This window comes from Ursus maritimus, unplaced genomic scaffold, assembly GCF_017311325.1.
Source record: "Ursus maritimus isolate PB19 unplaced genomic scaffold, ASM1731132v1 scaffold_33, whole genome shotgun sequence".
NCBI classification, from domain to species: domain Eukaryota; kingdom Metazoa; phylum Chordata; class Mammalia; order Carnivora; family Ursidae; genus Ursus; species Ursus maritimus.
In genome coordinates, this window is record NW_024425897.1 from 4179825 (window position 1) to 4204657 (window position 24833).

General features: G+C 38.3%; 2 protein-coding genes across 3 annotated transcripts in view; one reads left to right on the top strand and one right to left on the bottom strand.

The window, feature by feature from the left end:
* RNMT (RNA guanine-7 methyltransferase) overlaps positions 1 to 4162 on the bottom strand; it is a 40935-nt gene extending 36773 nt beyond the window's left edge. Inside the window, exons 1-2 of the mRNA XM_008709986.2 lie at positions 4094 to 4162; positions 1269 to 1730 (exon numbers count right to left, since the gene is read on the bottom strand). Coding sequence (XP_008708208.1) covers positions 1269 to 1688 — 420 coding nt within the window. The 5' untranslated portion in view covers positions 1689 to 1730; positions 4094 to 4162. The remainder of the gene's footprint in view (positions 1 to 1268; positions 1731 to 4093) is intronic.
* Positions 4163 to 4265: 103 nt separating this feature from the next.
* FAM210A (family with sequence similarity 210 member A) overlaps positions 4266 to 24833 on the top strand; it is a 40738-nt gene continuing 20170 nt past the window's right edge. The window contains exon 1 of one of the 2 annotated variants that reach the window (XM_008709988.2): positions 4266 to 4387. The gene's annotated coding sequence lies outside the window, so the exon portion shown is untranslated. Of the gene's footprint in view, positions 4513 to 24833 lie in introns of both variants that reach the window. The other variant, XM_008709987.2, reaches the window with a different exon arrangement.

Here is a 24833-nt window from a genome sequence, read left to right on the forward strand (position 1 = left end):
TAAACTTCAATAAGCAATGGCATTGATGATAGAAATCCTACTAATTATAATCACACATAAGATTTGTTCTCCCCTGTTCCCTATTTTTAAGTACACCTCTTGGTTTAAAATTTTCATCTTGATCTTTCATCTGTATAATTTTGGTGTCAATGTCTTAATAAAACCAGTACTCTTCCAGAGTTCTGATTTATTCAATTCAATAAATGTCAGTCAGTGGATTGGGTTCCTACAAGAGAATAGAATAGGAATAAGTTATATTTATTATATTATTATATAAAATTGATGTAAGCATTAAATGAGATAACACCCACAAAGGAATTATGTTCAGGGTCAATGTTTTTGTTTTGTTTTGTTTTGATTTTTCTTTTAATCTATTCCAACAGTTTCCATTTGTGCTACCTACCCAAGACCCCAAGCATTCTGCAAAAATGCCATGGTAGGTAAAAGGCTTCAAATTCCCACACTTCTCTGTTCAACCAAAGTGCTTCATCTTACATATCAGGTTTAATATTTTTACTTGGAAGAAAGGGTTCTGCTGCTAGTGAAGTTTGAAAACTGTGGGTATAATACAAGCTCCTTTCTGTTACAAGGATTCACACCCTACCAATGACAAAAGCCTAGCCTAACACTTTACTCTTCAGGACTGATACCAGGATTTTTACTCATTCACTGAAGTACTCCTTCCATCCAAATTCATATTCTGCCTCAGATTCCTTCATAATATGGTATTCCCAGATGAAAATGACTTGCTGTCCCTTGTTCTATAATATCCATCCTAAATATCAGGCTTAAAATTGTATGTAACTACCCCAGTGAGAAGCTGGAAACAATATAGTTAAAGGAATCACATTAAACCTGGGTGTAATGTTGAAATTTATCTTTTAAGTCATAATCTCTACTATTTCTGACACAAGAAAGTGGTGATGAACACATAATAAAAAAGGAAAAAAAAAAGTATATCAACTGGAACTTAACACTTTTTTTTAAAACACTGAGAAAAGACAAACTATAAAATAAACTAGCTTTCAAGTTTCTAGTCAAATAAGAGTTCTTAAATAACAAAAATTATTTCAATTAGCAGAAGTTTCACCCAAATAAAAGCAACTAAATTACAAGAGTTAAAAGCCTACTCTATCTTTAGACATTATCTGTTACGAACAGAACATTCTTAAGGTTTACGATTACATAAAAAATAGTTATTATTTCACAACTGCTCCACATTTCAATGACACACTCCATTATGAATTAAAAAAATACATTCAACATACTTTTTGCTTTTCAGGAACATCCTCGAGTTCTATTTTTCTCTTTTTCTGTGTGCCATCTCCAGTAGAAGGTTCATCTTTTGGAAAATCATCAGTTTCCATTCTTCTTTTCCTTGAAATGCCCTCATCATCACCAGAACCTTTTTCCTCTGGGACAGTTTCAGCATCAAGTTTTCTTTTCTTGGTTGGAATATCTTCCCCACAACTAGAACTTTCCTTTACAAGATCATCTTCAAATTCCATTCTTCTCTTTTTTGGTGTGTCTACTTGTCCACAGATAGGAGCCTTTTCAGAAAGCCCAGTCCCAGGAGTGGTTGTGTTTTCATTAACACTGAATGAAGACTCTGTTTCCAAATCTATTGACGCTTTTGCCTCCTCAAGAGAGATCTTTTCACACTCCTCTGCTTTTGCAGAATTTTCCATTTTTGATTACTTAAATAGATGGTAAAACTTCATGAACTAACACTGGAATGGCAAAAATTTGATATTACTTGTAAACACTAATGTGGAAACTTTAAAACAATTTTAACCAGAAGCTAGGCATTCAATTTCAGTAATCAACTAGGAGTTTAAAAAAGTCTCATTATAGAGAAAATACTGAAAACATTAACTGATATATGTTTTACATGAATCTCTGGATATGCTAATATGGAAGTACTAATTATAATCCCTAAACATACATACGATCTCATCCATGAAAGTCATTACTGGCATTGAAACTGACAGATGAAGTGGGAGTATTACACAAGCACTAATTCCATTTCTATTCTGATCCTTTCTTTATAGCCTTGGTTCCCAAATTGTAAGCCGGACACTATAACAAACTTGTACAGGCACAGCAGGATATTTTAAAATTTTAAGGGAAATCCTGATATCTGACATCTGGAAGATATCACAAATACAGCTTCAAATAGAGCACGGTTTCAACTGAGTAGATTGCACTACATTCTCTTCAATGATATCAGAACTTTGTGAAGCTGAGATTTTGGTGGCACCAAAGGATATCAACGTGTTTGAAACAGGAAATGAAGTTGGCAATGTCAAATCTGATTTCAAAGCTTGAGAAACTGTACAGTACTCAATGGGTTTACACATCCTATTAGTAAGCACTCATGGTTAACTAAGAATTAAACACAAACATTATTTTTTCCTTTCAACTTGTGTATTATTTTTAAAGTTATTAAGACATAAATACTAAATTCTTTGGACTAAACTACTAAGTGGAACTGTTGGATATTACTTCTGATACTAGTGATACTGAAAAAAAAATTCAGAGACTAAGGGCACCAAGAACAGGAAAAGTCTGGGAACCTACAGTTAACTTCTGAAATCCTTATTTCATAACGGGTGCCAGAATTAGAAAAGTGAAGACATAGCTTTGGACAAGAAGTTGCAAGATTCACTTAATGACTACTAAGTCTCCTTCAAAGGTTCATAGGCCTATGTGTAAAATGGAAGAGAGAGAGAGAGAAGTAAGTGAACTATGGAACAGGAACTTACTAAGTCGTTGGACAATTTTACTACTACAGAGGATCTCAATAAGGCACTATGTGGTTAATCTTCAAGAAACTTACAATCTATATACCACCTTTAAAATGTAGGCTGTATTATTCAAACCAAATGCAGAAGGGAGAGCAAAAGTCCAAAAATTGGTGCGATTCAGCAAATTCAAAACCCGAAAGTTACGAAGAGGTGAGGGAAAAGTCTTTTGAGTGAAGAAATAGAATAAGAAATGAAGTTGCTTAAGGGAATGGGTAAAAACAAGTCACTATAAACCAGGAAGGGTTTCAAGGGATATTAGCTTTCACTACACAAGGTGTAGGTAACAAAATACCAAGACATGACAAACTAAGAAGAACTGAATCAGAGAAAGAAAGAAAAAAAATCACCCAGAAATGTAATTTTCAGAATACCTATTTAAAATGATTATGTAGTAATACTGTCCACCGAATTATCAAATGTCTAGGCAACTCTATTACCACAGATGGGATGTCATAAAACACATAATCGATTCGGTCAGAATAAACCACACAGAATTTCCAAGGACCACAGAAATGGGTAAGAAGGTTAAAAACCGGGCATCAAAGTGCAATAATGAATAAACTCCAAACTAAAGAGAGCTGCCCCTCAGAATCCTCCGAGGAGGAGCTTAGGCTAAAGATTAAACTGACCCAAAGACGGAAATGCATTAAATATCCAAATACGCATTTCGACCTGGCTTTCCAGTCACACCTCTGAGGCAGGCCACGTCTCCATCATTTCAGTTTCTCAAAGCCGTTTCTCAAAGAACGACCGAGTCCCCAGAACCCCTAAGCTTAACCTCAAGCAGGACAACCTCTACACCCTGACCCGCCAGCTAGACGGGGGTCAACTCGGGAGGCCTAAGAGGACGCAACAAAGGCGAGAAGGGAAATCTCCAGCCAAGATCACCCTCTTCCGTCATTGGCGCGGCCTAGCTCTCACTAAACCTCCGGTTCACGTTCCCGATCCGCCGCTCAAGACAACACAGACGCTTCTTCGGATCCGACAATCCCTCCCCCAGCCTGCCTTCTCAGCACCGCTGAGGTGCGGCCTGAGACAAATCTTAGGGCAGCTCCAGACCCCGGCTCTCTCGATCTGAATGAGCAACAGGGCCCGCCGACTCCCACGAGTACTGCCCACTTAGCTTCGGGTTGGGTGCACAATAAACCTCGAGCGGCCGGTACTGAAGGAAGAGAACTAGGGCGAAGCTAGCCCATGTCAGTAGTTGGAGTACCCCTTCTATCACGACGGCGACGGAGGGGCTAAAGACAAAGAAGAATGGCCAGAGTTCCAAACACCACACTTACACCGACACAGCCATCCACGGTTCTGTTTGCGGAACCGGCAGTCGGCGCCACGCGTGTGTTGTTACGCCACTTCCGGGGAGTGGACGGATCACGTGACGCCACCCTCGGCTGCGAGTGGAAGGTCGCTCGACCTTCGCGCCGGAACTACGAGTCCCGTCGTGCCGCGCGCGGGGGCCTGCTGGGGGACGCGCGGAGCCGCACGGGCAGTGGCAAGCACGTTGTTAAGTGGGCGCGGCTGGTGGGCCAGGAGGGTGCTGGTGGGGGGGAGGGGGAGCGAGCGTTCGCCTGAGCCTGGTGAGTTCCCGCACCCTGACCCACGCTTTATCAGGTCACTGTGCTGAGTGACACCGCCGTGGCATCAGAAGAGCTGTCTTTTGGCCTGTGCGGCGAGAACGGCGGTGGCCTCAATCTCCTAAGAGGTAGCCAGGGCCCAAGATCTCTAAGGATCTGCGCGGGGGTGGGGGTCGAGAGGGCACCTTCAACCCGGTGCATGTTGGGGAGCAGAACCAGGGCGCGAACCCGATACTTGCCCCGCGCCCACAGCTCCTTAGGCTACGCCGGAGAATCCGTCGGCGGGGCCAGGATCCTCCACACTCGCCCGCCCGTCACCCCTGGCGGCCGAAAGAGGTCACCCCCCTCCCTTCTCTGGCAGGCATGTGGCTAGGCAAATCCTGTTTGGGGGACTGTTTTTCAGCTTTCTGCTTTGTACCCCTTCACCCTCTGCTCTTCCTTACGTCAGAAGATGGCTGAGGAGGGGCCTGGGAGTCCCCGCCCTCGGAGTTATTTTAAAAATGAGCAACATCTTACTTCGTAGGGACTAGCAGGTCGTTCTTACTGTTGTATTTGGGAATCTCTGTCATGCCTCCCTTCAAGAAGGCCATTCTTATCTGTCAGATTCTGGAAAGAGGGGGCAGCCCATCCCTATTCTTGAGAAACGCTAAAGTATTATTACTCTATGTTGGCTCGACTTTCGTATGGGATGGTTGGGGAAGAAAACGCACTTTGTCCATCCGCTCATATTTCCACTAGAGAGTCCAAGGCACTTACTGTACTGAAACTCGGAAGCTCCATAGTTCAGGTCTTTCAACCCGAGACGTAGGGTCAAAACTGTATCTGAACTAAGGTTATTGATGCGTGTACATTTTAATGTTGTTATGCCTCAGCGCCTCTCCACCTTAATGGCGAAAAAACAGCGTGATTAGTTGTACCTTTTATCTTGAATTCTTTACCAAAATTGATCCCATTAAAAGCAGTTTTGAAAAGGGGTTTTACTGGCCTGCCTACTTGTCAGTAGGTAATTTCATTAATGAGACTTCGCGTTGGGAATGGCATTTGCAGCCTGTAGTTTACAATCGAGCCACTTCCAAATTGTGGGCATTAACCTTTCTGAGGTTGTTGACCCTTTATAAACTTTGGACCAAGAATGAGGCCTATTTTTAACAAATGAGAATGAGCCGTCAATTTCAGATGACTGTGCCTGTACTTTTTGTTACATGCAATGAGCTATGTTGAGAATTTCAGTTCGTGAATATTGACAACTGCAAAGGTGTAAGTCCTAAAGATTGAATGTGCTGTATATGTATCTATCCAGTAGAACTAAGCGATGACCTAGCACATATTTGCTAGTTCTGATGCTTAAGTTTCTTGAGGTAATTGCTCTTGTAATTTTAGGAAAAATGAATCTAATTTTGACTTTCTAAGACATTCTTTAATTAGATTAAAAGGCTCTTAACTATGTGTTTATATAAACTCCACCATGAATTAATGTCATGCATGAGATATGTAGAGATCACATCTTACGTTTTTTATCAAACTTAACTGAAAGTCATGCAGTTTGAGTTGAGAATAAAACCCTTGAATGTAGCAGTAATGGAAGGAGTGAATGGGCCAGATAAAAATGTTTTAAAATTACCGTTGATGTTATTTTCCCCCATTATTGCTTGAGTAATATCTGGTTTTCTGAAAATTGAATTAAAATAATAGCTGGTATTTTGGTACCTTCTGTGTGCCAGACTAAGTGCTTTACATATTTGAACTTATTTAATTCTTATGTAATCCAGTGGGGTAGTTGCTATGATGATGATGAAGATGATGATGATGATGATTTTATAGATGAGGGTTAAGTAAGTTGGCCAAATGAAGCAGCTGGGAAGTAGTGAACTAGGATTTGGACCCAGGCAGGCTGTCTCCAGAGACCAGAATCTATGCTAATAATGAAGTAGTGTCTGCTGGAAGACCAGCCTCAGAACTGGAAGTTGGCTGGCACATAATAGATTTTCAGAAAATTTCCTGATACTTCCTAATGCATGAGTTATTATGTTCAGAGAGGAAATAACTTGATAAAGACGTTATCTTTACTAGAATGTGAGTTCCAACAAGGCAAGGATCATCATTTTGTTCAGTGAGTGCTTTGAACAATGCTTGGCATACCTGGGTGCTTATTGAATGAATGAATTGCCAAGAAAAGTTTTAAAAATTCTTTTTTTTTTTAAAGGACGTACAGGATTTACATCAGTTCATTTATAAAATTTCTTTATGTGCCGTTTTGATTATTTGGCTCATTATTAATCCAGCTGCTTTGGATTCTTCTGGCTTGGATTATACTTTTGTCAGAGAAAATGGGAGTAGTAACTTGTAAGTTTTCTGGTTAAAGTAAAGGTAAGCAACAGATTCAGCAGATACCATCCCGCTTTTTAAGTCATTAGTTTCCAAAGTGACAGCACTCAGAAGTGTAATTTTAAAGTGTGATTTCTGTTGTGCAGTTGAAGATCACATTTTTGAAACATAAAAATTCTTTAAGTGTAGGTAGAATCTTAGAGCTTCCTAAGCATGATGGTGTTCTTGGAGGTAGGAGTGAGGTGGTTTAATGGAAAGTTTGTTTCTCCAGTCTTGGAGGAAGGACTGTTCCTCCAGTCTACTCACCAAAGTGGTCCTACTGGAATTTTACTGCCTTTTTGGAGCCCATAAGATATTCTTGTTCAAAAAGTTTTTGGTATAGTTGAAAGTAAGATTTAGTTGAGAAATCTAACTTCATTATGTGTGATGGTTAATTTTATATGTCAGCTTGACTAGGCTATACTACATAGCTATTTAATCAAACACTAATCTAGGTGTTGTGCTGGTGTTATAAGCTGTGGTTAACATCTGCAATCAGCTCACTTTAAGTAAAGAAGATTACCCTCAATAATGTGGGTGGGCCTCATCCAATCAATTGAAGGCCTGAATTTTAAACTGAAGTGTCTCAAGAAGAAAAAATTCTTCCTCAAGCCTACAGTGTTGATTTCTGCCAGTTTCTAACCTGCACATCTGCTGTACACATTTCGAGTTGCTGACCCCCACGATTTTGTGAGCCAATTCCTTAAAATAAATCTGTATCTATTTAGATAAGTGATCTAGATTTCTAATACATAGACGTAAATATCCATTTACCTAAATATAGATAAACCTAAAGACAGATAGGGATATAGGTATATATTTTTTCCTGTTGGTTTTGTATCTCTGGAGAAACTTGCCTGATTCAGAGTTTGGTGCTGAGTGTGGTTCTAGAGGAACAGATTCTTAATGATGAGTTTTCTGAATTGGTTATGGTGTTCTTGGAATTGGTTCCCTAATCTGATTAATTTTAAAGGCACTAATTAATGACTATTCCCAGTGGCAAAAGGGCACTGATAGCCCATGATATGATGTGGCAATAGAGATTTGCAAAATGCAGAACATTACCATCTTATTCAAGTATTTAAAAGATAAGGTTCTTGATGGGATGATCACATATTTGATGACTGAAAACATTTTTGTCAGATTAACAAGTAAAATGAGACTCACTGGTTGCTGACTGCTAGCTGCTAACTATGCTGGAGGAAGGGGAAAGAAAAGGATGAGCTTAGGTCTTCAGATTCCCAGCTCAAGCTCTGTGTAAATAACCTGAAAGTTTTTATGTCTGCCCTAAAGAAACTCGTCTCCTGTAGATGCAGAGCTGAGACTGCTGAAAACCAAACCCAGAGTCTCATCCTGAAAAATGGTTGAATTACAATGCAAAATGAATCCCCATCTAACAGAGTATCTGCTGTTAAAATGAGGACGTTGATTGAGAAGGAATGCAGTCCTCAAATTTGGAATGAGTTACTGAACCCCTAAATTTTAATGCATTGTCTTTGCCAGCAAAAGCAGATCTTCCACTCCTCTTTGCGAATTTAACCCTGCTTTGTGTGAAGTACCTGTAATGGCGTTCCTGGAGGTATTTGCCTTGCAAAGATGTAGCGGATTCTCCCTACGAACTATCCCTACTGCTCTTTGCTGCTAGACTCACGTCCTAGCAGGCCCTCAAAGGCAAGCTACAAAGTATGTCCCATGAGGAGGTGTGCTGCACTCTAAAAACCACATGATTTTTTTTTTTAATACACGTAGAAATCTGGGGTATTTTTGTGGGGTGGGTTATTAAAGGTGTGGGATAATGGTGGAGGGAACATGAAGTTGGACCAGGCCAAAATTATTGATATAGGGACCACTAAACAAAGATTCTGGATTCACTGTTACAGCTTGAGGGATTAGGAAGGGCTTCTGTCTGGTTGGTTGGCTGAAGCTTGGACCAAAAGGTGACCCCATGCTTCATGAAGTTAGAATACCAGACCTGCCTTGGTATACTATAGGGGAAGGGATCCAAAGACCTAGGGAGATTGGAATGGTAGTGTGGATTTATCATGTAAGACCAGCTCACCCGCTCTGGAGGGTCTCACCATGACAGTGAGAAATAAATTATGAGGGGAACCCCAGCATCCATGAAGAACTTTGTGATTGCTCTTCTCTGGGTCAGAAATTACAGCAGGAACTGCTGCCACTGAACTAGGGATCCTTATATACAGTGAGGATAATAGGAAATTGGGCAGCTATTACAGAGAGACCTATTTTCTTAATGGCATATCTTATATGCTGAAGGAAAGAAGCCAGAGGAGAGGGCGGTTGAAGTACAGGAAGGAGAATAGCAGTAGAAAAATACAAGGAAAATGTGGTTGAGCAGAGTCTTGGAAAAGACAGGAAGAGGATAGATTTAGAACACAGGTGGAGGATTGAGTTTCTTTTCTGAGGAAGGAGTTAAGGGATTCTGAAATGGGTGTGGATACACATAACTTTGGAAATGTGAAGGCTGAAGTTGAGAAAATTCACCCCTAATAACTTTGACTCATTTTTAAAGGGAAGAAAGGGATAAGTTCATCTGTGTTGTGGGACCACTGAGTAGTAAACACAATAAATAAATAAATAAATAAATAAATAAATAGGATGTTAGAAGATAACTGCTATGAAAAAAGAAACATATAGAGCAAGATAAGGAAGATTGGGATGTTGGGAAGGGAGGACTGGAAGTGGTATTGTGATTTTAAGTAGGCTAGTCAAGGCATACCTCATGGAATGGATGCCATTTGAAAAAAGACTCATAGGAAGTGAAAGAATTAGCCATGCAGACACCTGGAGAAAGCCTATTCCAAGCAGAGGGAATAGCTAGTGCAAAATTCTTACAGTGGCAATTTTAACATGTTGGAAGAGCTGCAAAGGGGGTCCAGTGTGGCTGGAGCAGAGTGAGAAAAAGAGTAGACGATGCATTCAGAGAAGAAAAGGGAGGAGATATGTGAGGTATTGTAAATGATTGTCATTACAGACTTAAGCTTTTACTCTAAGAGAAATTGGAGAGTTTTAAACAGGAGAGATACGGTTTTATGTATCTGTTATATTTTATCATTGGCTGAAAATAAAGTATAAGAGGTTTGAAGAGATTGGGAAGGGTGTGGAATGGTCATTGAAAGGAAAGGGAGAGGAAGCTGATTGGACCAGGAACCACTGTAAGATGTCACATAACATTCACAACCTTTCTGAAATAAGATGAGGTACCCTCAGTGTATGCTGGATACTAATTTACTCAATTGTGTGATTTTTGTTAGTGCTCAGCTACGAGATATAGTTGCAGAAAAAACAGATAGTTGGACTAGCTCAGGATTAGATTTTGTGGGCTGGTGTTTACAGATGAACAAAGTAGTAATTCAAATAATGCACTGGAGAATTGAGGCTGGTTAAAGACTTCTGAATGAAACCAGGAGGAGCTGTAAGATTTGAAAGAAAAAGGAAGGTAGGGTAGAGAAAGGTCCTGTGGAACTGGAGTCCAGAGAGTAAAGGAATGAAGGCTATAAGTAGAAGAGGCTGCAGAGAGTGCGATAGCATAGTTTTAGGATTTCAGTTGTGGAGAAATATCAGATGACTTCAAGGTGGAATGCATTGCTAAAGAAGCTGGGGTTTTGGGGTCACCCAAATGGAATAATGTTAAAACTTTAAATGAAGAAAGAATATGAACTTGGTTTGGCCAGGTCAACAGATGAGAAGGTAAAGAAGGAAAACTAGGACTGATTATTGTTATAGCATACTAAATGCTAGATACTTAATATATTTTATCTCATTTCATCATCATAAATACTATAGTATGAAAGTGTAATTAACCCCACTTTAAGGTTGAGGAAAAAGGCTAAATAAAATAATGCCAGAAAGGGTTGGAGCTCAGATCTTTCTGACTGCAAAGCCTTCCTTTTCCCATTGCAATGTAATAACACAATGTAATAACACAAAAAAAGGGGATGGAGGTGGAACCACGTAGATTGTGGACCAGTGTTGCCATTAGAGACCACCATGGCTTGCCTTATAAAATTTAGATCCTCTGAAAAGACAAAAAGACATAAAAATTTTGTGTAAATGAATATATTTATGTAGTAATTTTGGAAAAATCATTGATTTTCTATACAAATGATACGTTTGACATTTAAGACTGCTCTGGAAATCAGTGAATTATTAATGAAATTCCTTGGGAATTCACTAGGGGGCATAACTTAACCTTTCCTGAAGATTAAGAATTTAACAATGGCTCCATCATTGCCACAGCTTGTCTATGTTGTGCAATTTTTGTATTAGAAAGCTCAAAAGCAGAATAGGTTGAAGGAGGTGGATTATATAATAGAAGTTAAATTGAAGGGGTCAGATTTGTTAAGGAGTAGGAAAATAACAGCCCAGAAAGTACTACAAACTTGCATGCGTTTACTTTTTCTAAGCATCAGTCAAGGTGTGATTAAAGCAGATTGAAATGAATAAATTAGACTCTTAATCTGTTGAAAGAAGAAAATTTGAATTTCTCCCATTTGGTGGTAATTGAGAGAGTTTGTATAACTAGAGGCAATTCTTTTCTTCACTTATCCCTTTTATTATGTTCCAACCTAATGAGTTCTACAATTTATCCCTTCCTCATACCTGTGGTTCAAGTTAAAGCTATACTAAATATCAGTTGTATTTGGCAAGGCCACGGTGTACTTAAAAAAAAAAAAGTTAGTGGATATGATTTTTTAGAGAAGTTTAGGTTTACAGAAACATGGAACAGAGATAGTACGGAGAATTCCCGTATTATTCACCCCTACCCCCAGTTTCCCCTGCTATTAACATCTGGTGATAGTGTTGTACGTTTGTTAGAATTGAAGTACTGGTATTGATACATTATTAGCTAGTGTACAGAGTTTGCATTAGGGTTCACTCATTGTGTTGTACAGTTCTGTGGGTTTCGACAAACGTATGACATTTATCCGCCATTATAGGATCATATAGAATGTTTTGCTGCCCTATAAAGGCCCCGTGCTCCCCGTGCTTAATCATCTCTTCCCTTCCCCGCCCTGCAGCCTCTGGAAACCACTGCTATTTTTACTGTCTCTGTAGTTTTGTCATTTCCAGAATGTCATATAGTTGGAATCATGGAGTATATAGCCCTTTCAGACTGACTTCTTTCACTTAGCAACATGTTTCCCTCCATGTTTTTTCATGGTTTCATAGATAATTTCTTTTTATCAAGAAATAATATTCCTTTGTATGGTGGTACCTCAGTGTGCTTATCCATTCACCTATTCAAAGACTTCTTGGTTGTTTCCAGTTTGGGGCAATTATGGATAAAGCTGCTATAAACGCTTGTGTGCAGGTTTTTGTGTAGGCTTTTCAGTTTATTTGGGTAAGTACCTAGGAGTGCTATTGCTGGAGCATACGGTAAGCCTACGTTTAGCTGTCTTTGAAACTGCCAAACTGTCTTTCACATTGCCTATTACCATTTTGCATTCCCACTAACAATGGGACTGTATCAGTGTATCAGTGTTCCTGTTCCACATCCCCACCAGCATTTGGTGTTAGTGTTTTGGATACTAGTTATTCTAATACATGTGTAGTGGTATCTCATTGTTTTAATTTGCAACTCCCTAGTGACAAATGATGTTGAGCATCTTTTTTTAAATTGAGATATAATTGACATATAACATTATTAGTTTCAAGCGTACAACATAACGATTCAGCATCTATTACCACATATGTCTTTCTCCCCAGCTCTGGCAACCATCAATCTGTTCTCTATACCTGTGAATTCAGATTTCTTTTTTTTTTTTTTTTTAAGATTCCACATATAAATGACATCATATAGTATTTATCTTTTTCTGTCTGATATTTCATTTAGCATAATGCCATTAAGGTCCATCCATGCTGTTGAAAATGGCAAAATTTTATTCTTTTTATGGCTGAATAATATTCCATTGTATTTATAGACCACATTTTTTAAATCCATTCATCCATTGGTGGACACTGTAGGTTGTTTCTATGTCTTGGCTCTTGTAAATAATGCTGCAGTGAACATGGAGGTGCATATATCTTTTTGAGTTAGTGGGTTTTTTCCCCCTTTGGATGAATACCCAGAAGTGGAATTACTGGACTGTATGGTAGTTCTGTTTTTTGAGGAACTTCCATACTGTTTCCCATTGTGGCTACACCAATTTACATCCCCACCAACTATGCACAGCACTTTTCTCCACATTCTCGACAACACTTGTTTCTTTTTCTTTTTTTTAATAGCCATTTTCACAGGGGTGAGGTGTTTTAGCATCTTTTCAGATGTTTATTTGCTATCTGTGTATCTTCTTTAGTGAGATGTCTGTTCATTTTGTAATTGTTGAGTTTAAAGAATTCTTTTTGGATTTTAGATACAAGTCTTTTATCTGATATGTGCTTTGCAAATGTTTTCTCCCCATTTGTGGCTTGTCTTTTTATTCTTTTAGCAGTGTCTTTCATTAGATCGGTTTTTAATTTTAATGAAGTCCAACTTACTTTTTTTTTTTTTAATGGATCCTGCTTTTGGTGGTGTATCTAGCAAGCCAAACCCAAAGTCACTTAGACTTTATTCTATGTTTTCTTCTAGAAATGTTATAGTTTTGCGTTTTACATTTAGGCCTATGATGCATTTTGACTTAAATTTTGTGAAAGGTTTAAGGTCTGTGTCTGTGTTCATTTTTTTGCATGTGGACATCTGCTTGCAGTATCATTTGTTGGAAAAACTATCCTTTCTCCATTGAATTGCTTTTGCGCCTTTGTCAAAGATCAGTTGACTATATTTGTATGCATCTCTTTCTGGACTCTGTTCTCTTGGTCTGTGTCTGTGCTTTCTCCAATACTTCACTGTCTTGGTTATTGTAACTTTATAATAAGTCTTCAAATTGAGTAGTGTATCAGTGATTTTTTTTTTTTTTTTTTGGTATTTTTTTTTTTTTTTTTGGTCTTATTGCACTAGCTAGGAATTGCCGTACGATGTTGAATAAGAGTGGTGAGAGAGGACATCCTTGCCTTGTTCCTGGTCTTAGGAGGAAGGTGCCCAGTCTCTTTCCTCTTAAGTATCACATTAGCTGTGGATTTGTTGTAGGTGGTCTTCATCAGATTGAGGAAGTTCCCCTGTACTCTTAGTTTGCTCAGAGTTTAAAAAATCATGAATGGGTGCAGGATTTTGTCAAAGGGTTTTGCTGCATCAATCCATATGATCATATGATTTTTCTTCCGCTTGTTGATATGATGCATTACATTGATTTTCAACTGTTCAGTCATTCTTGAGTATCTGGACTAATTCCACTTGCTTTGGTGTATAGTTGTTCTTAAACATTGATGGATTGGATTTGCTAATATTTTGTTGAAGATTTTTACATGTATGTTCATGAGAGATATTGGTTTATATACTTGGATATCTTCATCTGGTTTTGGTCATAGGCTAATGCCGGCCTCATAAAATGAGTTAGGAAGTCTTCTCCTTCCATTTTCTGGAAGAGATTGTGGAGAATTGACATTATTTACATTATTTCTGCCATAAATATTTGATAGAATTCACTAGTAAAAACACCTGGGCCTGGTGCTTTCTTTTTTTGAAAGCTTAATTCTTATTGATTCAATTTCTTTAAAAGATATAGGACTATTCAGGTTATCTTTTACTTCTTGTATGATTTTTAGTAGTTTATATTTTTCAAGGACTGGCTCCATTACACCTAAGTTACCATATTGGTGGGCATAAAGTTGTTTACAGTATTCCTTATCACTTTCTGAATGTCTGTGTGTCAGTAGTCAAGACTCCTGTTTCATTTCTGATATTAGTAATTTGTGTTTTCTCTCTTGGGAAACCTAGGGAGAAATTTTCCGAGAACCAGATTGTGGTTTTATTACATTTTCTATTGTTTTCCTTTTCAATTTCATTGATTGTTGCTGTGATGATGATGGTGGCCTGCTTGCTTTAGGTTTATATTGCTCTTCTCTTTCGTTTCCTAAAGTGAAAGCTTATCTTACTGAGTTTACATCATTTGTCTTTTCTAATATGTGCATTCAGTGCTATAAATTTCTCTGTAAGCCTGCTTTACTGCATCCCATAAATTTCAGTAAGTTGTATTTCCATTTTTTATTCAAAATATTTTAAAATTTAGACTTTTTTGACCTATGGATTATTTAGAAGTATGTTGTTTAGTTTCCAGGGGTTTTCCAGCTGTCTTTCTGTTAGTGATTTCTAGTTTAAGTCCATTATGGTCTGAAAACATATTTTGCATGATTTTTATTCTTTTAAATATGGTAAAGTGTATTTTATGGCCCAGAATGTGGTCTATTTTGTTGAACGTTCATGTAATAAGCTTGAGTAGAATGTATATCCTGCTGTTGTTGAATGGAGTGTTCTATAAATGTCAATTAGATCAAGTTGATTAATAGCGTTTGGTTCAACTGTGTCCTTAGTGATTTTCTGGCTGCTGGATCTATCAAGTACTGACAGAGGGTTGTTGAAGTTTCCAGTTATAATAATGGAAATGTCTGTTTCTAATTTCAGTTCTGTCAGTTTTTGCCCTGTACTTCAATCTTCTTTTGTCAGATGTGTACATGTTTAGGATTGTTACGTTTTCCTTATGTTATCATTGCATTACTATTTATTATGAAATAGCCCACTTTTCACTGATAAACAAGGAATTTCTAAAGTCTTCTTTGTCTGAAATATAGCTACTCATCTTTTTTTAATAAAAATCAGTGTTAATGTGGTATGTTTTTCTCCATCCCTTGACTTGCAACTTAATCTGAGTCTTTATGTTTAGAGTGGGTGTTTCTTAAACAAAATGTAGTTTGCTTTTTTTTCTTAATTTTTTAAATTGACTTAATAATCTACCATGTTTGCAAACGTTTTTTATTCATTGCCATTTGTTCTTTATTTCTTTTTCCCTTTTTCTGCCTTCTGTGGCTTTAACTGAGAATTTTATGATTCTGTTTTATCTCTTCTTTCAGTGTATTAATTGCACTTTTGAAAAAACTATTTATTTGAGAGAGAGAGCATGTGCACAAGTGTGGTGGTAAGGGGGCAGAGGGAGAGAAAGTCTTAAGGACCCTGAAATTATGACCTGAGCCAAAACCAAGAGTCGGACGCTAACTGACTGTGCTACCCAGGCGCCCCTCAATTGCACTTTTTAAATAAATTTTTAGTGGTTTCCCTAAAGTTCATAATACACTTTTATCTCATATAAACCACCTTCAAATGATACTAAAATATTTCATGTGTATTTGGAAGTACCTTACCATGGAGTGTAATCATAGAGTAGTCTCAATTCCTTGTAGCAGTGCTGTTTTTTATTTCACTTATTATATGCTATTAATCACTTAATGTATTGTTACTAGTATTACTTTAAACAGTTAATTCTAAATCAATTAATAATAAAAAAGATCTTATTTTACCTTTGTTGATCCATCCCTGTCAATCTTTTGGCTTTTTTTAATTTAAATTTAATTACCCAACATATAGTACATCATTAGTTTCAGATGTAGTGTTCAGTGATTCATCAGTTGCGTATAACACCCAGTGCTCATCACGTCTTGTGCCCTCCTTAATACCCATCACCCAATTGCCCCAGTCCCCCCACTTCCCTTTCCGCAACCCTCAGTTTGTTTCCCAGAATCCAGAGTCTCTCATGGTTTGTCTCCCTCTCTGATTTCTTCCCATTCAGTTTTCCCTCCTTTCCCCTATGGCCCTCCATGTGCTATTCCTTATGTTCCACATATGAGTGAAACCATATGATAATTGTCTTTCTCTGCTTGACTTAATTCACTTGCATAATCCCCGCCAGTTCATCCGTGTCAATATAAATGGTAGGTATTCATCCTTTCTGATGGCTGAGTAATATTCCACTGTATATATGAACCACATCTTCTTTATCCATTCATCTGTTGAAGGACATCTCAGCTCTTTTCACAGTTTAGCTATTGTGAACATTGCTGCTATGAACAATGGGGTGCAGGTGCCCCTTCGTTTTACTACATCTGTTTCTTTGGGGTAAGTACCCAGTAGCCCAATTGCTGGGCCATAGGGCAGCTCTATTTTTAACTTTTTGAGGAACCTCCATGCTATTTTTCAGAGTGGCTGTACCAGCTTCCATTCCCATCACCAGTGTAAGAGGGTTTCCCTTTCTCCACATCCTCATGATGATTAGTTGTTTCCTGTCTTGTTAATTTTAGCCATTCTGACCAATGTGAGGTGGTATCTTATGTGGTTTTGATTTGTATTTCCCTGATGGCTAATGATGTGGAGCATTTTTTCATGCGTCTGTTGGCCATTTGTATTTCTTCTTTGGAGAAGGTCTGTTAATGTCTTCTGCCCATTTCTTGACTGGATTATTTGTTTTTTGGGTGTTGACTTTGATAAGTTCTTTATAGATCTTGGATAACAGCCCTCTATCTGATTTGCAAATATCTTTTTGCAAATATCTTCTGATTTGCAAATATCTTCTTCCATTCTGTTGGTTGCCTTTTAGTTTTGTTGACTGTTTCCTTTGCTGTGCAGAAGCTTTTTATCTTGATGAAGTCCCAAAAGTTCATTTTTGCTTTTGTTTCCCTTGCCTTTAGACACCTCTCTTGCAAGAAGTTGCTGCAGCTGAGGTCGAAGAGGTTGCTGCCTGTGTTCTCTAGGATATTGATGGATTCCTGTCTTACATTTAGGTCTTCCATCCATTTAGAGTTTATCTTTGTGTATGGTGTAAAGAATGGTACAGTTTCATTCTTTTGCATGTGGCTGTCCGGTTTTCCCAAAACCATTTGTTGAAGAGACTATCTTTTTTCCACTGGATGTTCTTTCCTGCTTTATCAAAAATTAGTTGACCATAGAGTTGGGGGTCTATTTCTGGGTTCTCTGTTCTGTTCCATTGATCTCTGTGTCTGTTTTTGTGCCAGTACCATGCTGTCTTGATGATCACAGCTTTGTAATATAACCTGAAGTCGGGCATTGTGATGCCCCCACCTTTGTTTTTCTTTTTCAACATTCCTCTGGCTAATTGGGGTCTTTTGTGGTTCCATCCGAATTCTGGGATTGTTTGTTCCAGCTCTGTGAAAGATGTCAATGGTATTTTGATAGGAATTGCATTGAATTTGTAGGTTGCTCTGAGTAGTATAGACATTTTAACAATATTTTTTCTTCTGATCCATGAGCATGAAATGTTTTTCCGTCTCTTTATGTCTTCACTTTCTTTTCATAAATGTTCTATAGTTTTTAGACTACAGATTCTTTACCTTTTTGGTTAGGTTTATTCCTAGGTATCTTATGGTTTTTGGTGTAATTGTAAATGAGATCAATTCCTTAATTTCTCTTTCTTCAGTCACATTGTTGCAGTGTATAGAAATGCAACTGATTTCTGTGCATTGATTTTTTTATCTTGCCACGTTGCTGAATTGCGTTCTAGTAATTTTGGGGTAGAGTCTTTTGGGTGTTCCACATAAAGTATCATGCCATCTGTGAAGAAGGAGAGTTTGACTTCTTCTTTGCGAATTTGAATGGCTTTTATTCCTTTTTGTGTTTGATTGCTGAGGCTAGGACTTCTCGTACTATGTTGAAGAACAGTGGTGAGAGTGGGCATCCCTGTCACGTTCCTGACCTTAGGGAAAAGCTCTCAGTTTTTCCCCATTGAGAATGATATTTGCTGTGGACTTTTTGTAGATGGCTTTGATGATATTGAGGTGTATTCCCTCTGTCCCTACACTTTGGAGAGTTTTAGTTAAGAAAGGATGCTGTATTTTGTCAAATCCTTTTTCTGCATCAATTGAAAGGATCATATGGTTTTTGTCCTTTCTTTTATTAATGTATCACATTGATTGATTTGCAAATGTTGAACCACCCTTGCAACCCAGGAAGAAATCTCACTAGGTCTTGGTGAAAAATCCTTTCAATGTACTGTTGGATCCAATTGGCTAGTATATTGGTGAGAAATTTGTTAGCCATGTTCATCAGGCATATTGGTGTGTAATTCTCCTTTCTGATGGGGTCTTTGTCTGGTTTGGGGTTCAGGGTAATGCTGGCCTCATGGAATGAGTTTGGAAATTTTTCTTCCGTTCCTGTTTTTTGAAACAGCTTCAGAAGAATATGTAGTAGTTCTTCTTTAAATGTTTGGTAGAATTCCCCTGGGAAGCCATCTGGCCCTAGACTCTTGTTTGTTGGGAGATTTTTGATTACTGCTTCAATTTCCTTGCTGGTTATGGTTCTGTTCAGGTTTTCTATTTCTTCCTCTTTCAGTTTTGGTAGTTTATGAGGTTCCATGGATGCATCCGTTTCTCCCAGATTGACTAATTTTTCGGCATATAGTTGCTCATAATATGTTCTTAAATTGTTTGTATTTCCTTATTGTTGGTCTTAATCTCTCCATTTCATTCATGATTTTATTAATTTGAGTCCTTTGTCTTTTCTTTTTGATAAGTCTGGCTAGGGGGTTATCCATCTTATTCTTTCAGAGAAGCAGATTTTAAGTCCATTGATCTGTTCTCCTGTTCTTTTGGTTTCTTTCTTTGATTTCTGCTTTAATTATTACTATTTCTTTTCTTCGGCTTGGTTTGGACTCTATTTGTTGTTCTTTCTCCATCTCTTTTAGTTGTAAGTTTAGCTTGTGTATGTGGGACTTATCTAATTTTTTGAGAAAGGCTTCTATTGCTAGGTACTTCCCTCTTAGGACTGCCTCTCCTGTATCCCAAAGGTTTTGAACAGTTATGTTTTCATTTTCATTTGTTTCCATGATTTTTTAAAATTCTTTAATTTCACGGTTGACTCATTCGTTCTTTAGTAGGATGCTCTTTAACCTCCAAGTGTTTGCGTTCCTTCCAAATTTCCTGTTGTGATTGAGTTTAAGGTTTAAAGCATTGTGTTCTGAAAATATGCAGGGAATAATACCAGTCTTTTGGTACTGGTTGAGATCTGATTTGTGACCCAGTATGTGATGTATTCTGGAGAATATTCCATGTGCACTCAAGAAGAATGTGTATTCTGTTGTTTCAGCATGGGATGTTCTGTACAGATCTATGAAGTCCATCTGGTGTGTCATTCAAAGCTCTTTTTTCTTTGTTGATTCTCTGCCTAGATGATCTGTCCATTGCTGTGAATGGAGTGTTAAAGTCTCCTTCTATTATTCTATTATCAGTATGTTTCTTTAATTTGGTTATTGATTGGTTTATATAATTGGCTTCTCCAAAGTTAGGAGTATAAATATTTATAATTTTTAGATTTTCTTGTTGGATAGGCCCTTTTAAGTATGACATAGTGTTCCTCTTCATCCCTTACTACAGTCTTTGTTTTAAAATCTAATTTGTCTGATAGGAGCATTGCTACCCAGCTCTCTTTTGAGGCCCATTAGCTTGATAAATGGTTCTCCACCCCTCTCACTTTCAAGGTGTCTTTAGGTCTAAAATCAGTCTCTTGTAGACAACATATGGATGGGTCTTGACTTTTTGTACAATCTGATACCCCATGTCTTTTGATTAGAGCATTTAGCCCATTTACATTCAGAATAACTATTGAAAGTGCCATTGTATTGCCTGTGAAGTCCCTGTTTCTGTAGACTATCTCTGTTTCTTTCTGGTCTCTTGTTACTTTTGGGCTCTCTCTTTGCTTAAAGGATCCCCTTTAATATTTCTTGCAGGACTGATTTAGTAGTCACAAATTCTTTTAGTTTCTGTCTGTCCTGGAATCTCTTTCTCTCTCCTTCCATTCTGAATGACAGCCTCGCTAGATAAAGTATTCTTGGCTGCATATTTTTCTCATTTAGTACCTTGAATATATCATGCCAGCCCTTTAGGGGCCTGCCAGGTTTCTGTGGCTAGGTCTGATGTTAATCTGATATTCTTCCCTCTGTAGGTTAGGAGCCTCTTGTCTCAAGCTGCTTTCAGGATTTTCTCTTTTTCTCTGTAATTTGCAAGCTTCACTATTATATGTCAGGGTGTTGATCTGTTTTTATTGATTTTGGGAGGGGTCCTCTCTACCTCTTGGACATGAATGCTTGTTTCCTTCCCCAAAATGGGGAGGTTCTCAGCTGTGATTTGCTCAACTAGACCTTCTGGTCATTTCTCTCTCTTCACCCTCAGGCATCCCAATAATTCTGATGTTGGTATGTTTCATGGCATCAGTGATTTCTTGAAGCCTGTCTTCCTGTGCTTTTAGTCATTTTTCTCTCTTTTCTTCAACTTCGTTTTTGTCAACCTGTCTTCTAGATCATGTACTCTCTCTTCTGCCTCATTTACCCTGCCTGTTAAAGCATCCAATTTAGACTGCATCTCAGTTATAGCATTTTTAATTTCGGCCTGATTAGGTCTTATTTCTGCACCAAGAGATTCTCTAGTGTCTTTTATGCTTTTTTTTAGGCCCAGCTATTAACTTTATAATTGTTATCCTGAATTCCAACTCTGACATCTTATTTATATCCATATCAATTAGATCTGTGGCAGAGAACATTACCTCTGGTTCTTTCTTTTGTTATGAATTGCTCCTTCTAGTCATTTTGCCCAGAGAAGAATGGATGAGCAAATGAGCAGAATCAAAAATATTCATCACAACCCAATCAAAATACACACTAGACAAATCCGAAGAGATCAGAAACCGAAACAGAAAAGCAAAGAAAAACAAAACAAAACAAAAGGGCGAGTGGCATATAATCTCACAGGGTGGACAAAACAGGGTGATCCACTTGTTCCTGAATGAATTTTGGTCTGTGTGTTAGAAGGCACTAAATCCCAAAATTGCAAAGAAAGCAAAACTTATGTGTGTGTATATCTATATCTATATCTATATATAGATATATATGTATATATATGTATATATTTAGTTCCAATATATATATAGTTTCAATTTTCCAATATATATGTGTGTATATCTATCCATCTATCTATCTATATATACACACATACATACACACACACACAAATAAGAGTGAAAAAAGGCCAATAATGAAGCATATATCTATAAAATGTAGGTGTAAAAAAGAAAAGTTACAAAGCGACTTAAAAATAAAGAGTTCATAAAATAAGAAACGTTGAAAAGGAAAAAAGAAAATGGGAAATTGTAGACTGAAAGATAAACAAATCATGAGAAAAACTGTGAGTTCTATATACTGTTTTCTCCTAGCACTGGAGTTTTACAGTCTTGTGGGATGTGTAACCTTGTGCACCTGTTCTTCCAGTTGGTCTTCTGGAGGAGTGGCCTCCTGTGCTGCTTCTTAGGTGTGTGCCTGGGTGGAGTTGCATTGCCCCTTGCCAGGGGGCTGGGCTCAATGTAAGCTGGTCCTCTGTGTGGCTTTTGTTCCCTGAAGGCTTTCGGTGCCTCTTTAGAGGATCCAAATAAAAATGGCCAAGCCCCGATCTCCAGCCCCAGAGCTGAAATATCGAGGTTCCCCCCTCTCCAGTAAACCCTCTGGGATAAATGGTCTTCACTTTTGTGTGTGCCAAACTCTGCAGACTCCTGTGGCATGTGTCCATAGTGACCCTCCTGGGGCGTGTCCAAGGGTCCCCGTTACTGCCCTTTGTAGGGTCCCGCTGCTGAGAGTGGTCAAGGGATCGTGTGTGGACCTGCTCCACCCCTCCTGGAGGACAGCTAAATGTCACCATACTGTCCTTTCTGGAGGCAGAGATTAGTCACCCAGTCAGGTCCAGGTTGTGGTTATGGTGACCAGAGCTGAGATCCCCCTCCTGGGCTCCCTGACCGTAAACCAGTTTTCCTGTTCCACTGTTTGGGTCCTCTACGGGCTCAGGCACCCCTGTTAGTTCTGTGACTCCTGATATCCGTCTAGAATTCTGCCCCTTTTATTCCCTGAGCACCTTTCAGGCAGGGATGTCTCTCACTGGAGCATTTCTAAGAGTTCCAATTTTGCCCTTTGGGGCTATATCACTTTCTTGTAGTGGGCTTATGGAGGCTCCCTCCCCCCCCTCCATTTATCTTCCAGTATCTCCTCTCAGATTCACTTCTCCACACCTACCTTGCAAAAAGCAGTCGCTTTTCTACTTGTAGAGTTCCAGATATTTATTCTTACATCTCCAGCTGAATTCATGGGTGTTCAGAATGGTTTGATAGTTATCTAGCTAAATTCAAGGGACCAGATGAAACGAGGTCCCCTACTCTACCACCATCTTGCCTCCTCCTCCTGCAATTTTCTAACCTCAGTCGTTCTTATTTTATATAGATCCGAGTTTCTATGTTATTTCCCTCTTGAAGGTCAAGTGGACTTGCAGTGAATTCCTTCCGTTTTTTTGTTTGATAGAACCTTTATTGCTTTAATACTTTTGTTGGGTAATTTTGTTGCATATAGAATTCAAGTTTGATGGTTTTTCTGTACACGCTTTAAATATTCGTTTTACTCTCTTGTGTGCCTGGTTTCTGTTGAGAAGCCTCTACCTTTATCCTTGTTCCCCTCTAGGTAAGGTGTTTGTTTTGGGGTGTTTTTTCCCCCTACCTTCTTCCAAGATTTCCTTTTTGTCTTTGATTTTCTGCAACTTAAATATGATATGCTCAGATATGGATTTTAGATAATTATCCTACTTGCTTCTCAGAGTTTCCTGGACCTGTGATTTTGTGTTTGTTAGGAATTTTGGAAAATTCTCTCCTATACTTCTTTCTCTGTTCTCCTTCTGGTATTCCTATCGTGTGTATGTTACACCTTTTGAAGTTGTCCCATATGCCTGGATGTTTTGTTTTGGTATTTTTATATGTGTGTTGGTCAGGGGAGAAGGGTTCTTTTTTTTTTTTCCTCTTTGCATTTTGGCATAGGGAGTTTCTGTTGACCTCCCTTCAAGCTCATGGATTCTTTCCTTGGCTCTGTGGATTATGAGTCCCTTAAAGGCATTCTTCCTTTCTGCTACAGTGTTTTTGTTTTGTAGCATTTCCTTTTGGTTCTTAGAATTTCCATTCTGCTTACATTCTATGTTGTTTACTTTTCCCATTCAAGCTTTTAACATATTATAGTTATTTTAAATTGACAGGGTTGATTTTTAAGTCCTCAAAACTTCCCAAGCTAAAGATGCTACATTGATTTTGGAAGTAATTCATTAGAGATAAATTGAGTCTTTTAAAACCTGACAAATTGTTGACATTCATGGAACTGAATTAGATTGAACACACACTAGATGCCAGGCTTTACACTAGTCCCTGTAATTACTGGAAATCAAGACAAACTTCTTGCTGTCCAAGAACATAGAGTCCACAAAAAAAAAAGAAGAAGAAGAAGAAGAAGATTCTAATATCTATGTTTTCAGTGGAGTTTCTTCTCTAGCTTGCAGGGCTCAGGGACTTCAGAAGGAATTAGTGCCTGTGATGTGACTTGCAGGAAAATGGCAGTTGAAGTAGGACTATTATTCACAGAGAATTTGTACACTTTGTGATTTTGTTTTCACAGTTAGGGCATCTGTGGCGCCGTGGCCCATGGGCTGGAGGAGGTGAGGACAAGCCAGAAGACTTTATTCGTCTCATTCCTGCTTTAACCTGAGCAACTTTGCTTTTATTTATTTTTATTAAACTTCCAAATAAGATTTCGTTTGACAAGAGGTTTTTTGATTCATACAATAGAGAACTAAATCTTGCTGTTGGAATTTGTTGTTTAACTCTTAACTTTTTAGTATGTTTTTATTTCTTATATAAGAATGGCGTATAAATCAGTTAACTCCTTGTGCGCTCAGCTATCGTATTTCTAGTGCTGCTCAAATGTCTTAGGCTTCCAGGGCTTGCGGGTTGTGAGGAACAGAAACGTGTTCATATAATTTTGAGCAGTGTGGGTTTGGTTAATATATAGAAGGAGAGGGGCGCCTGGGTGGCACAGCGGTTAAGCGTCGGCTTTCAGCTCAGGGCGTGATCCCAGAGTTCTGGGATCGAGCCCCACATCAGGCTCCTCCACTAGGAGCCTGCTTCTTCCTCTCCCACTCCCCCTACCTGTGTTCCCTCTCTCGCTGGCTGTCTCTATCTCTGTCAAATAAATAAATAAAATCTTTAAAATATATATATATATATATATATATATATAGAAGGAGAAAAGGAATCTCATGAACTAATTCATTTGCCTCATAGAACTGGAAATTTAGAATATAGCTTCTTAGAACTCCAACAGCATTCTAACATTTGTGC